Raw genomic sequence first — 15,540 nt, forward strand, 5'->3', positions numbered from 1 at the left:
TCCTTTAAAAATTATTTAAAACCAACAGATCAACATTTTCCATCCTGAGTGGTTTTCTACTTTTGATAAGTGTTGATTTGAACAAAATCAACCTCAGGTCATGCTAAGCAGAGAATAGAATAAGTAACCACAAATGACATGCACCTTAAGCAGTTTGTACCTTGCTGCACGGAGCAATCCAATAGGCTATGGCGAGAAAAGGGAGGCCTAGGGAGACTCCAAAGACAGCCAGGAATTTCACAGCGATAGACTGTTGACGTAAGCCTGAGAGATTTTCATACCACATGGTAAGCAATTGCTGCTGACAGTTAGGATGAGCAACGAACTGTAAAAACAAAACAAAAACAAAAACAAAACGCAAACAGGAAAATGGCATTGGTAGCGCTCAACAATATATGACATGTGAGTAGCTGGGGCTGAAGTGCTCCGCCAGCGGGAGGACCTGGGTGTTTAAGCTAGAGCAGCTGGGTTTGATACCTGCTGAGCTTTCCAATATGAGGGTAGTGTGTGTGTGTGTGTGTGTGTGTGTGTGTGTGTGTGTGTGTGTGTGTGTGTGTGCGCATGCACTACGGCCAATGCCCTCACAGGATTTGATGCATCATTGGGAAGTAACATGGAGGAACAGATGGAACATGAATGGGGTTTGAAGTCCCACCTGGTTTGGGTTTTGCATTACCACTTACTAATCACCTGGCTTTGGTTTGGCTAGATGATCTCTCTGAGTCTCTGCAGATTGTGCAAAATAGAATCTGTCACATTTCCACATAGGATAAAAGAAGACACTGAAGAACGGTTCTTCTTTTTTTTTCATGTAATTAAAGAAAAAAGTATTTTTACTATGATTTCTGAGGACATGTGAAGACTCCCTATATTTCCACATAGGATTTCAGAAGCAGGGCCATGGAGCTTCCCTGACTTTCTGAGCACGGATACATTGTGGACCCTATGCAGTATCATCTCATCACCACCATCCTCTCTTGGGACTGTCCTGACCAAATGCAAGATACAAGACTAGCTCCTGGCCACTGGATTATTTACCTCACTTTTCCTGAGTAGCTTATTGAGCTAGGGGTAGAATCCTGAGCTATACTGCACCCTTCTGTTTTTTTCTTACCTGGGGTGTTTGATACTATGATTGAGAAGTACAGTATTTACTAGGAAGTTAACATGCAACCTTGGGAAATCTGGGAAACTGTCTTCCATTGTGTGGACCAAGTAGCAAACCAAACCAGATAAAAACTGAGGAAGGGATGAAATTGTGTAGAAAGAGGTTCAGATAGTGCCTAACCCTCACTGTGGCCCAGCTCTGCATTGCCAGTGAGATCCATAAGATACCCCAGTTATACATGTAATATCTTACTTTTTCTGTTTGATTTAGCAAGCCAAATTGCTGCAACCTGATTTTTGGGGGACTTATGTTATGACCAAACTCTGAGAATTACTGATACACACACATGATGCCCTATTACTACTGGACATTAGGCTCACTCAATGACTTTTTTCACTGTAGTTGTTCCAGTAGGACTCCAGTCCTAATCCCTATTACTGGCTGCCTCATATGTGGAGAGAGCCCATCATGGTCCTCCTGCTGCCTCCTAAGATAGATCAGAACAACAGATTGTACACTGGAGAAAGAGGGCAGGAACCCTGAGAGAAACACACTAGGGGCATTCCCAGTGCCATTTGCTTGTCTCAGAGGAGGACAATGAGCCTTATTTAAACAAAGGGAGCTTCTGTTGAGATTCTGTTCTCCTTAGATTAACCCTTACTAATTTTTACAGCTGCATTTTTTAGCATAGTCAAGCAGTGTATCTACATATTTTTTTAAATTTAAATTTAATTTTTTACTAGATCACTACTCAACTCTGATTATGGTATGGGGGATTGAACCTGGGACTTTGGAGTCTCAGGCATGAGAGTCTGTTTGCTTAGCCACCTCTTGTAGATACACATTTATAATATAATGCTCCCAGGAAGCTGACAGCAGCTTATAGTTAAAACTAGAATTGTTTGTATAGATACCTTTCTGTAGTTTTTTTTTTTTTTTTTGCCTCCAGGGTTATTTCTGGGACTCTGTGCCTGCATCACAAATCCACTACTCCTGGAGGCTTCCCCCCCCCCCCCTGTTTTGTTGCCCTTTTTTAAATTTTAATCATTGTTGTGGTTATTATTATTATAGTTGTTATTTATGTTGTTGCCCCCTCCTTTCTATAGTTTGGACTGACCTTTGAAGACAACTTCATGATGCACAACTCAGTGTCTGTTAGGTTTTTTTTTTTTTCCTTTCTGTTGTGTATTTGAAGTACCAGAGAAAGATCATTCCTATTCTAAGGAAGATGGGAATAACATGAGGACACCAAAAGGACACAAAGAAAACTCCAATTCATTTTTTGTTGCTAAGTTTGCTGAGCTCTTTGTTTATTTTGGTTATTACTCTCTTGTCTGATGTATGGCATGTGAAGATCTCCCACCAATTTGTCCTGGAGCTCTGCTTCTCCAGAGCTCTGCCCCATTAGGGAAAGAGAGAGACAGGCTAAGAGTATGTCCATGATCCACTAGCAGGGGAGCAATTACAGAAGCCAGACCTTCCACCTGCTGCACCCTTTAATGATCCTGGGTCCATACTCTTAGAGGGTTAAAGAATAGGAAAGTTATCAGGGAAGGGAAAGGGATATGGAGTTCTGGTGGTGGGAATTGTACCTCTCTTATCCTATGGTCTTGTCAGTGTTTCCATTTAATAAATACATTAATTAATTAATGAAAAAACCCTAATTCAGAGGATACTTAACCAGGGAACAAAGGCAGGAAGAACTCCTAGGCATGATGGGGAGGATGTTCAAAAGTAGGGTCAGAGGAGAAGCCATGGATAAAAAACTCACAGCAAGAATAAAATGGGGCCTCAGACAGTGTTGATTTGGGTTTGCTTTCTTTGGCATTTAGTTCAGAAAAGAATGGGAAGATGAAAGGATGGTTGCCACCACAGACTTTGCTCAGAGCATTCCTGCCTTTTAACCATTCTGGAAGGAGAGACTGACATCCTTTTAAGAAGGTTCTTCAAGGGAAGCACTTGATATGATATGACTACCTTGATTTTTCCAGCGGTATAACTCACCCTCTTCATAGCAGGGAGCTTGTAATGGTTTGAGGCTGAGAATCTGTTGAGTTGGGTTTACATGGAATTCAGCAGACTCTCTCGAGAAACTAAATCATACTGCATTTATGGTTGGAATAAACAGCCAGGGAACTGGGTGGGATAGAGTAGAGGGAGGTAAGAGAAGCTAAAGTGCAAATAGAGACAGGAGGGAGGCTGAGACAGGATTACTTATAGTGGGAGCAAAAGCGGGGTGAGTCACACTGGAAAACAGGACCTGAATCAAGAGGGATCAGAGGTCTTGCCAGTACTGATTCTGGATTCCATTCAAGTCAGTTATCACGGTACCATGGCTGCACCAGCCTTCATGTAACCAATGCTAGTTTTCTTTTTTTTTTTTAACTTTTATTTTTTTCCCTTTTGTTGTTGTTGTTATTATTGTTGTTGTTATTGCTGTCATTGTTGTTGGATAGGACAGAGAGAAATCAAGAGAGGAGGGGAAGACAGAGGGGGAGAGAAAGAAACACACCTGCAGACCTGCTTCACTGCCTGTGAAGTGAAACCCCAGCAGGTGGGGAGCTGAAGGCTTGAACTGGGATCCTTATGCAGGTCCTTGTGCTTCACAACATGTACGCATAACCTGCTCTGCTGTGCCACTGCCCGGCTCCCCACCATTGCTAGCTTTCTGTTAGCATCTTGCCTAAAATTCGTGTTCCTCTTAGCCCATGATTTAGTGAGAACATCACGCTGGTATTTGGCAGATTTAGGGCACTCTGGCCAATTCTTGACTCCTACTTTGCCTTTAATTAATCAGTGGACTGCTGTTTTTCACATACAAAGGAAAGCTACCTCTAGCAGCCTTTTCCCTTCTTTATATTCACAAGGAAATATCTGATGTTTTAAGAACAGATAATTGTTGAAAAGCTATAAATATTTATTCACTATTGGATGCTTTTAGAACTGCTTTCATGGGATGTTAGCACTCATGGGGCAAATACTTTACAGCATGATCCAAGACTTTTTCCTGTGGATGGGCTGCCTGGGTTCAAGTCCTGGCCCTGCCACATATTGGCCATCTACTTGAGATCATTGACTCTGTGCTTAGTAGCTCTGTTCTATAAAATCTGTCAATAATGGAGATTAAGTGAATTAATAATTATAAAGTCTTTAGATTAGTACCTTACAAATAGTTAAAATTATATTTTTATCAGTGAAAACCAACCTGTCACTTTTCCCTTTTTCATTTGGTTTCTTCATCTTCCTCCTCCATTTATTTTTCTCATTCCTTAAGGTTCTACTCCTCCCTTCTGTCTTCTTTCTAATCTTCATGATGTTTTATCAGATATTTTTAAAAGGAATTTTTTTCTTTAAAATTTTTTATTATCTTTATTTTATTTATTGGGTAGAGACAGCCAGAAATCTAGAGGGAAGGGGGTGATAGAGAGGGAGAGACAGAGAGATACCTGCAACATTGCTTCATGACTTGCTAAGCTTTCCTTCAGCAGGTGGGGACTGGGGGCTTGAACTTGGGTCCTTGCACATTGTCACATGTGCACTCAACCAGTTGTGCCACCACCCGGTCCCAATTTTTACTTTCTATTTTTTTAATATTTTATTTATTTAGGTTAGAGACAGAGAGATGTTGAGAGGGAAGAAGGAGATGGAAAGGGAGAAAGAGACACCTGAAACACTGCTTCATTACTTATGAAGCTTCCCACCTTGCGAATGGAGACCAGTGACTTGAACCCAGGTCCTTGCACATTGTAATGTATATGTGCTCTGCCAGGTGTGCCACTACCTGTCCCTTCACAGATAGTTTCTTGAAGTATTGGTGATTTCGTAAAAATCCTTGTAGCCTAACTGGGTGGGCCAGTTTACTTCCTCTCTACCTAGATCTTCTTTCCTCATCCTCTGCTGAAGGGAGGCTTGATTCATTCAGATAATCAACTCAGAATGGGTTGGTGTCTGCTAGGGTAGTCAGGATCATGATAAAATTCATTCACCTACACTGATGACTACCTGCTACCAGCTGTGGAGCCCTCCAGCCAGGAGGAGCACTGCTGGCTCTTAAATTATCCCTTCTCTCCCCTTCCTTTGAGCCCCTATCCATCTCCACCTTTAAAACTCTTATGTCCTGTATTTTATTCTTTTTGGAAGGAGAGGAAGAGAAGCTACATTTAAGCTCATAGACTTTGAGGCTGTGATTTCCATATGCCTTAATAGATTTTTCTCTCTTGCTAGTCTTCATTTTCTGAATAATGATACATGGCAGTGTAAGATTTGATAAGCCACAAGTAACTTAGCTGGAGAAAGAAATCCAGTACTTATGGAAAAAATCATTTTCTTTTCTACTGATAAACCACCATAGACCCTCCCAATGTTCAGTGTGACCGTGGTCAACATCCTCCACTTAGTTCATCAGTATTTACTTATAGAAAATTTGTCCCCTGAAGCTTTTTATGTAGATAAAGAGAAACAGATACCAGTAATCAGATGGATTTTCTTAGTGTAGAAATCAGCCTGAATGAGGATAGTTCTGTGGTACCATTTCCAACTTGAGAATATCCCATAGCATTTGGCTCAGTGATGCTAATGTTTTTCCCTCAAATTTTGTCTTGACAAAAGTATTGTGTTGTGGAAGTTGAGGAAGGAAGAGAGAAATGAAAATATTAGTTATGTACTGGATTAATTTGTTTATCCATTTGGCATGCCTTTCCTCAGTGTTCCTTCATCAAGCACTGTAGTCAGCACCAAAAATACAGACAAAAGTGCAGTTTTTTTTTTAAAAAAACAATTTTAATTCCTTCTTACTCTGTTACACCTTTTTATTTTTCTATTTTATTTGATTGATGGAGAGAAACTGAGATGGAAGTGGGTGAGTGGGTGATAGGGAAAGAGGAAAAATAGACACCTGCATATCTACTTCACTACTCAGTAAACTTCCCTTTTGCAGGTGGGGAGTGGGGTGCTTGAATGCCGGTCCTTCCACCTGGTAAAGTATGCATTCATCTGAGTGTGCTACCTCCCACCCTGCTGTTCTACTTGGAGCTCTCAGGTCTGTGCTCTAGAAGCTGTGTGGCTCTGGCATAAGGCTATTTAACACCCTGCCAGTTCTGCAACAGGCCCTGTTCGATGGGTGGACAAATAAACATTCAGTGCTCATCCTGTTATGAAGAACACTTACTTGCTTGCTTTTCTTCTGGGCCCTTCTCTTTTGTAAGACCTACTTCTGTGAGCCCCACCCCGTGTCAGAACCAGTGGCTTTGTTTCTGTTGACAGCTTAACTCTCTGACTCCTGTTTTGCCTGTAGTTTGCAGAGTGGTTCCATATGCAGCACCTCTGATGCTGAGCCCTTCATGTTCTAATCCCAGATCTGCTGTTTCTGAGTGGCATGACTGTCACTTCATTTCAAACTCTGTGACCCATATGAGAGGAAAAAGTATTGGGTGTCCAACAGATGACCTGCTGCTTAGTAGTGGAAGTGGGTATTCGGCATGACTACTGCTGCTCTCCCTGCACCACTTAACACTTTTTTCTTAACTCTTATTTTTTCTTTGTTAATGCAGTCAGCATAGTTGTTGATAGGCCATGATGTTTTTAGAGTCAACATTCCTGAAGACCTTAGTGGTCCAAATTACAGGGGGAAAAAAGCCATTGAATGCCTTCACACCTATTAAATCTCATTTTTGACAAGGGACCCCAAAATATTCAATGGAGAAAAGAGAGTCTCTTCAACAAGTGTTGTTGAGGAAATTGATTTGAAACATGCAGAGGAATGAAACTGAACCACTACATTTCATCACACACTAAAGTTAATAAGTTAGATCAAGAATTTGGATGTTAGTTCAGAAACCATCAAATAGCAGAAAACATTGGCAGAACTCTTTCTGATACAAGTTTATTTTTTAAAAAATTATTTATTCACTTTTGTTGTCCTTGTTTTATTGTTGTAGCTATTGTTATTGATGTCATTATTGTTGGATAGGACAGAGAGAAATGGAGAGAGGAGGGAAAGACAGAGAGGGGGAGAGAAAGATAGACACCTGCAGACCTGCTTCACCACCTATGAAGTGATTCCCTGCAGGTGGGGAGCCTGGGGTTTGAACCGGGATCCTTCTGCCAGTCCTTGTGCTTTGTGCCACATGCGCTCAACCCACTGCGCTACTGCCCAATTCCCTCTGATACAAGTTTTAAAGGTGTCTTCAATGATTCAAGTCTAGTCAGAAAGGAAGCAAAAACAAGCAAACAACCAACCAGTCAATGGAACTACATCAAATTGAAAAGCTTTTACCTGGTAAAAGCTGTCTTGGACTTCTAGGCATATGGCCCTGAGTTTGACCCTGGGATAACATGTACTAGAGTGATAGTTTGGTCCCTCCTGAAATAAATAAAAAAAATTTAAAGAGTTATAGGGATAGGAATGAATTCTTAGCCTATGACAAATCTGATAGTGTTATGACTATTCAGATTTGAGTCTAGGGGGACATTGCTTTTTTTTTTTTTTCTCTTAGTGATTTAATATTTATCAATAAGACTATGGATAAGAGGGGGTAAAAGTCCATACAGTTCCCACCACCAGAGTTCCATGTCCCACTCCCCTCCATTGGAAGCTTCCTTATTCTTTATCCCTCTGGGAGTATGGACCTCTTAAGTCTTTCTTACATTGCTTGATGCAGGAAGGCATCTCTGAACATGTGGACTTCATATGTACTGCAGAGATGTTTATATGATTTTCCAGCCAGAGTTCTGACCCCATCTATTCTCCATGGATGGAAGGATAGAGGCATAAATGGAAGGGATTTTAGTTGTAGAGAAAGGAGTCAAGTTGTAGGGGCTAGAGGGAGAAGAAAAGAAGATGAGAAGAATGGAGCAAAGGAAGGGGGAGTAGGAAATAGAGTTGAAAATATGATTTCCAGTTTTTGTTCTAACTTTACATCTATTTTTATCTTTCTTACATTTTGTCTCTGGTCAAACAATAAGGCTATGCTCAGAGATTTTCCCAAGATTGATCCATCTGTGACATTTAAGTTAGAATATGTTCCCACTATCCATGTTTTGTCTAGTTTAATAACTATTTCATAAAAACTTATTTTTATTTTTTTAAAATTAATCTATTTATTATTGGATAGAGACAGAGAGAAATTGAGAGGAGTGGAGGAGATAGAAAGGAAGAGAAACAGAGAGACACCTGCACCTCTGTCTTACCATTTGTGAAACTTGCCCCCCACGGGTGGGGAGCAGGGGCTTGAACCTGTGTCCTTGCACATTGTAATGTGTGTTCTTAACCAGGGGCCACCACCTGGCCCCTGAAAACCCATTTTTCTTACAAAATTCCCTCTCTCTGACTCTGTCTCTTTCATCATCTCTGGGGCTTTACCAGTCCTGGCTTACATTTGCAGATAGAGGAGGGAAAGAAACCAGAACACTGAAGCTGCGTTCAGTGTGGTGGATGTGAGGTTCAAATCTGCATGGTGCATATGACAAATCCATGTAGTACTCAAGTGAGTTATCTTTCCAGCTCTCTCATGTCATTCTTAGTCTCTCCTTTCTCATTGTTATATGTCTGTATTCTCTTCTGTTGGAGGAAATTCCTATAGGTCCTAAGCATAGTATTCCATGAGTGGAGTGCTAATGAAATTGTTTGAATGAATAACTGGCATAACTAGAAGTTGTTTGTTCAAACTTCAGACCTGATGCCATCAACAGGAGCAGTGACCTTACTTATTCATTGTCCTTGTGGTATGGGCAGATTCCCATAGTATCTGGGAGAGGCACATGTGCACAAATTCCTGAGCATTTGCCTGCTTTCTAGGAGACATGCTGAACAGATAAAATCACACCTCAGAGGTTTTTCAGGTTCAGTCAGATTATCACATAAAAACAAATATTTCATGAAGTCAGCAAATGTCACTGGAAAAAATGGTGCTGACAGACTTGTGAAATACAGAGTTGTCACAAACCTTCAATTTATAAAAATTGCATTTCTGCAAAACACAATCAACTGACGTGTAATACAGCAAGACATGCCTGTAAAAGACTAGATTTTTGTCTCCACTGAATTTATTTTCAGTGCTGACTTGCCAACAGAGTGGAGAACCTTGATAATGATAATACTAACTTTCTGCATTCCCCAAAGGTAGATGCTACCAAGGAACACTTAATACCATCATCTGGAGGGGATGGTTAAGAACTGAGTCCTTGAAAGGGATGAGGACTGAAACTCATCTCAAGGGGCTTATCCTTATTTCATATATTATTCTACTACTACTTCTACTACTACTTCTACTACTACTTCTACTACTTCTACTACTACTTCTACTACCACTACCACCACCACCACCACCACCACTACTACTACTACACTGTTTACCTTCCTCAGCTTTTGTAGTCAGATGCCCTTTGACTGAGCTATATCCCCATCCTGGTACACCTAGCACCACCTTCAAAATTCTCTGTTAACTGAATACCTGAGCATCTTTCACATATCCCTCTTCATTTCTGGGAGATTCTATCAGGGAACTTTCACAGATGTCTTCCCTCTTTTCCAGCCTCCTCTTCTATATATATATCTATAACCCCAACCAACCCTACCATGCTTCCTATTTCCACAGTTGAATGCCCTGCCAGCCTGCCATTCTGAGAGTTTGATGGGCACTTTAAACTCACAGAGATGTGATGTTACCTATTCAGTTTAGTACCTTTTCTAATTCAAAGATAGCTTTCTGTTCCTCTTTCCTAGGGACAATAGGACATAACAAACTCCCTCCCACCTCAAACTAAACAAATTTTCAATTTTCTAAACCAACATGCATTTCTTATACAAAATCTCCGGATTGGTGGGTCACTTCATGGTCTATACCTGTGACTCAGCAGTGTTTCTCTAACCAGAGAAAGAATGGTTTTCTAATGAAGACATTTGTTCATGAACCAGCCTGTGCTTCAGTGTCTTGGGTACAGTGACCCACACAGACATGCTGGACTTTCTCCACAGTTGTGAGTGAGCCATTTCCTGAGTATAGGTGCAGTGGCAGGAAGCATAGGCTGGGTCTCTGGGAGGCAGATACTTAATGCTATGATTTTTTTTTCTCTCCAGGGTTATTGCTGGGCTCTGTGCCTGCACCATGAATCCACCACTCCTGGAGGCCATTTTTTCCCCCTTTTGTTGCCCTTGTTGTTGCAGCTTCGTTGTGGTTATTATTATTACTATTGTTGATGTTGTTCGTTGTTTAATAGGACAGAGAGAAATGGAGAGAGGAGGGGAACACAGAGAGGGGGAGAGAAAGATAGACACCTGCAGACCTGCTTCACTACCTGTGAAGCGACTCCCTGCAGGTGGGGAGCCGGGGGCTCTAAACCGGATCATTATGCAGGTCCTCGCTTTGCGCCACGTGTGTGCTTCACCCACTGAGCCACCGCCCGACCCCCAATACTATGATTTTTTTACTGATCACTAGTTCTCCACAGCAGGGAGCCTAGAGGAGGGTAACAAGGGGATTTGATTTCCTGTCTGTCTATACTCTCCTAGTGGGCTTGAGTGAACTCTTTTTCCCTCCCTTCCTTCCTTCTTTCCTCCCTTCCTTCTCTCCTCTCCTCTCCTCTCCTCTCCTCTCCTCTCCTCTCCTCTCCTCTCCTCTCCTCTCCTCTCCTCTCCTCTCCTCTCCTCTCCTCTCCTCTCCTCTCCTCTCCTCTCCTCTCCTCTCCTCTCCTCTCCTCTCCTCTCCTCTCCTCTCCTCTCCTCTCCCCTCCCCTCCCCTCCCCTCCCCTCCCCTCTCCTCTCTTCTCCTCTCCTCTCCTCTCTCTCTCCCTCCCCTCTCTCCTCCCCTCTCCCCTCTCCTCCCCCTCCCCTCTCCCGTCCCTTCTCCTCCCCTCCCCTCTCCCCTCCCCTTCTCTCCCCTTCCCTCCCCTCCCCTCCTCTCCCCTTCCCTCCTTCCCTCCCCTCCCCTCCTCTCCCCTCCTCCCCTCCCCTCCTCTCCCCTTCCCTCCTTCCCTCCTTCCCTCCCCTCCCCTCCCCTCCTCTCCCCTCCTCCCCTCCCCTCCCCTCCTCTCCCCTTCCTTCCTACCCTCCCCTCACCTCCCCTCCTCTCCCCTCCTCTCCTCCCCTCCCCTCCTCTCCCTCAGCCTCCAGACATCTTGGGCATTGGTAGGTCTTGTACTGAAGCTTACTTAAGCAATCATGGCTCATGGGTCAAGCTCTGTACCCCTGTGTTTACATCTTATTTGTTCTATTTTTAAGCTCTTTGAGCTCTTTTGTTTTTCTGTTTTCCCCTTTCATGTGCAGTACTCTTATTTACACATAATAGGTCTAACATTTGACCTATTGATAAACTATGTGTTATTTCAGTGTCCCTAAGTTTTGTGCCATTATTTTTGTCTGTGACTTATCATCCCTGAACAATTTCTAAATATAACAAATTCTCTGTTACTCATTGTTGATGAACATTTAACAGTTTTCACATCTTCACTACAGGCCATACTAGGAGAAGTAATAATAACTGACCCAGATTCTTGTCTTCTTGTGGAGAAGATTGAAATGTGACGGTGTGAAGATTCTTATGGGTTGGATGAAAATTGTTGAGTTTCTATGTATGCCATAGACTTCTACAAACTAAAATTAATATGGAAAATGTTCATATAATGTGATTTATTACACTGCATAAAAGATAGTCTATTGGATATGTACTCTGTGTTAGTTTCTCTGCTGAAAAGCTACTATATTGTGGTCTAGGAGGTCACAAGGCAGGTAGAGTATCACACTGGATGTGTGGGGTCCTGATTTTGACCCCTAGCATCATATATACCAGAGTGATGCTCTGGTCTTCTTCTCCCTCCCTCTCCACTTGCCCCAAAGTCACTGTACTATTTAGCCCTCATTGATTCCTTGCGAGGTGAAGTTATGACTTATAATAACAAAAGTGATTATTACAGGGCCTGGACTTAATCCGAGGTCAGTTTGACTTCAAAAACATGGTGTGGGATTGTATTCTTGTTATCGCATAATTTTGTAAATCAGCATTAAACCACTAATAAAAATAAAAAAGAAAAGTTAAAGAGAAAAAAAACCCCTGTTTTAAATTGTTGTCCTATATTATTCTAGATAGATTTAAGATCAGATAGATATGCCAAAGCATGAGGGCCCATAGTGTTTTCTTGAAGCCTACAAAGGCCAGGGGACCTCACATTTCAAGATGCAGTTACAACTCTTATCTCTCTTTGCTTCTCCCTGCTGACTAACCAAGTCTCAGTGGAGGTAAAAATCAAATACACAAAGGAAAGAGCCCAAAGCCAGTTTCTTTGACAACTTCATCTTTCTATAAGGAATGAGTTGTCATGCTAAAAAGAAGATCTGGGATAGTCTTTCCTGAATACAGTCATGAGTAGCAGCAGCTGAGTTGGCAATGGCTCAACTGCATGGCCATCACTTCTTTAAGGAGCAGGTTAAAGTGAGGGCTACCTCAGTCCAGATCTGCAGCCTTAAAACGTACAGACTTCAGGTAAAAAAAAAAAAAAAAAAAAGACCTGTTTTATTGAAGGACCTAATTAGGATCTTGGGCACCTTGCCAAATCTACCCAATAGTGAAGTCTTACTAGGGGAAACTGCAGTCAGGCAGTTATCTGACTGGATTGGTTTCCAAGCTGGATCCATAGTCCATAGTTTATAGTCCTCTTGGCAGCTGGATTGACCCATGTGTGTAAGATTCTTGGTATTGTAGACCAAACACAAACTATAGGTTAAATCATCTGGGTCCTTGGCTCTGCTCTTACTGTTGAGGGTCAAGGAACTTAACTTCTCAGGTTTCAGTCTTTTTGTCTGTAGCATAACCACAGTGATAAACTAAAAGGAGTTTCCAAGGGTTTAGAAAATAATAGTTTCAGCTTTTGTTTATGATTCAAGTTTTAAGTACCAAAATTCTGGAGTTTGCATTTTCTTTTGCTCTATTTATTTCTGTGGTAAAATAAATAGAAATCATTTTTACTTTAAATACTGCTCAAAGAGTTATGTCATATATTAATATTTATTAGTGATTTAATATTGATTTACAAAATCATAAGATAACAAGGGTGATATATTAAGTTTTTTAATATATAAAAGGAATGCTCCTTCATGAAATATTCACCTTCACTTCCCATGGTTCTTAAATAGAGAAGGACATTTGATCATAACAGTAGCAAAAAATTTACTGAAAAAGAAATTTTACTCTAGTTCAAAAGTTAAATTTTATAAAATATTCATTCAAAGATGTTGATATGGGAAATCTGTATCTATATTTAACTATGTAAAAGAAGATAGAGACTAGAAATGCTTTTTAGGAATATTCCCACAACTTATAGTCATAAACAAATTGCAGTCTTAAGTTACAGGAATAAGCTTGACAAAGGAGATAAATGACCTGAACCTTGGAACAATGTAGGACACTTCTAAAGAAATAGAGGAAGGGAGCTGATAGTGGCACACCTTGTTATGCACACATATCACCATGCACAAAGCCCCTGCTCTCCACCTGCTGGGGGGGATGCTTCAGAAGTGGTAAAGCAGGTCTGCAGGTGTTCTCTTTCTCTTTCCCTCAGTATATTCTCCTCCCCTCTCTTTCTTGTCAAATAAAAAATAGAAAGAAGAAAAAAGGAAAAAAATGGCTACTGGTAGTGATGAATTCATAGTGTCAACACTAATCCCCACTCAAAAGCCTAGTGACAATAAAAAATAAATAAAAGGAAAGAAAGAAATAGAAAAAGATACAAGGAGGTGTAAAGTTATTCTATACTCATGGATTGGAAGAATTAACATTGTTAATTAACAAAAGCATACAAATTGAAGTATCCCTTTCAAAGTTATAGAAGCATTCTCAGTGTTACTGAAGTTTGTTTCAGACCCTGAATTACCAAATCAATCTTGAGCAAAAGGACAAGAATGGAGGCATTGTAATCCCTCACTTTCCAGCATACCACAAAGCTACAGTACTTAAATCAGTAAGGTACTGAAATAAAAATGACGCACAAGCTTTTCAATATGTGCCATTAAAAATTTAGAACTTGGGTTGGGGGGTTTCAAGTGCTGGTACATGATAGTGGAGAAGGACCTAGGTGGGGGGTTACAGTGTTTTGCAGAAAACTGTTGTGTTTTACACATGTACAACAACTGTATTTACTGTTGACTTTAAATCATTAACACCCCTACAAATAAAAAAATTTGAAACTCTGGATAGCCACATGCAAAGGAATGAAACTGGATCCAGATCACATATGCACAGAAGTCTAATAAAAATACTTTGAAGACTTGGCACTTAAAACTGTAAAATATACTGACAAAACCCCCCCCCCAAAACAAAAAAACAAAAAACAAAAAACATAGGTCAAACATTCCATGGTATTGAATTCAGGAATGTCTTAGTTTTTACTTCGATGGCAAGAGAAACCAAAAGAAGCAAGTGGGATTTTGCCAATTGTATATACATGACAAGGATTAATATCCTAGATGTAGAAAGAACTCACAAAAATCATCATCAACAACAAAAGAGCCCTATGCAAAAATGTCAAGAAAAACTGAACAGATACTTCATCAAAGGAGACATCCAGATAGACAACAGATACATGAAGAAATATTTATCATTTATCAGGGAACTGGAAATCAAGATGACTATAATGTATCACCTCACATCTATGAGAATGTTTATGCTGCCTATGCTGATTAGGGTGTAGGAATAATGGTCAGTGGGATATAAATTGATCCATCTTTAGGTAAAACAGTATGGTGATTTCTCAAAATATTAAAAAAAAATACATGTACCAGGGACTGGGAGGTAGCTCACCCAGTAGAGTCCATATGACACTATGATGGACGACCTGGGTTTGAGACCCCAGTCATCACATGGGAGCATCTGAAACTTCACAAGCAGTGGAGCAGTGCTATAGTAGGGCCTCTCTTCCTCTCTCCCTCTCCCTTTCTGTCTGTCACATCCATGTTTACGGGAAGCAATTATAGAAGCCAGAACTCCAACCTTCTGCACCCCAAAAAGAATATTTTTTCCATACTTCCAGAGGGGGAGAAATGAAAGAGGAAGATGACCAGAGGGCTCTGAATTCCAACATCATCAGGACTTGGTGAAAGAAGAAAAAGAGAGAGAGAGAGAGAGAGAGAGAGAGAGAGAGAGAGGCAGGCTGGGAGTATGGATCGATCTGTCAACACTCATGTTCAGTGGGGAAGCAATTACAGAAGCCAGACCTTCCACTTTCTGCATCCCACAATGGACCTGGATTAAAGAATAGGAAAGCTATCAGGGGAGGGGATAGGATACAGAGTTCTGGTGGTGGGAATTGTGTGGAGTTGTAGCCCTCTTATCCTATGGTTTAGTCAATGTTTCCTTTTTATAAATAAATTTTTAAAAAGAGAGAAAGAATAACCTTAATGAATTCCTCTCAAACATTTATTCCAAATCAGTTGCCAGTATTTTGCT

General features: G+C 41.0%; 1 protein-coding gene across 1 annotated transcript in view; it reads right to left on the bottom strand.

Moving 5' to 3' along the window:
- Positions 1 to 145: 145 nt before the first annotated feature.
- LOC132536882 (short transient receptor potential channel 7-like) overlaps positions 146 to 15,540 on the bottom strand; it is a 103,034-nt gene continuing 87,639 nt past the window's right edge. The window contains exon 3 of the mRNA XM_060186361.1: positions 146 to 325. Coding sequence (XP_060042344.1) covers positions 146 to 325 — 180 coding nt within the window. The remainder of the gene's footprint in view (positions 326 to 15,540) is intronic.

The sequence above is a fragment of the Erinaceus europaeus genome, chromosome 2 (genome assembly GCF_950295315.1).
Source record: "Erinaceus europaeus chromosome 2, mEriEur2.1, whole genome shotgun sequence".
In the NCBI taxonomy this organism is placed as follows: domain Eukaryota; kingdom Metazoa; phylum Chordata; class Mammalia; order Eulipotyphla; family Erinaceidae; genus Erinaceus; species Erinaceus europaeus.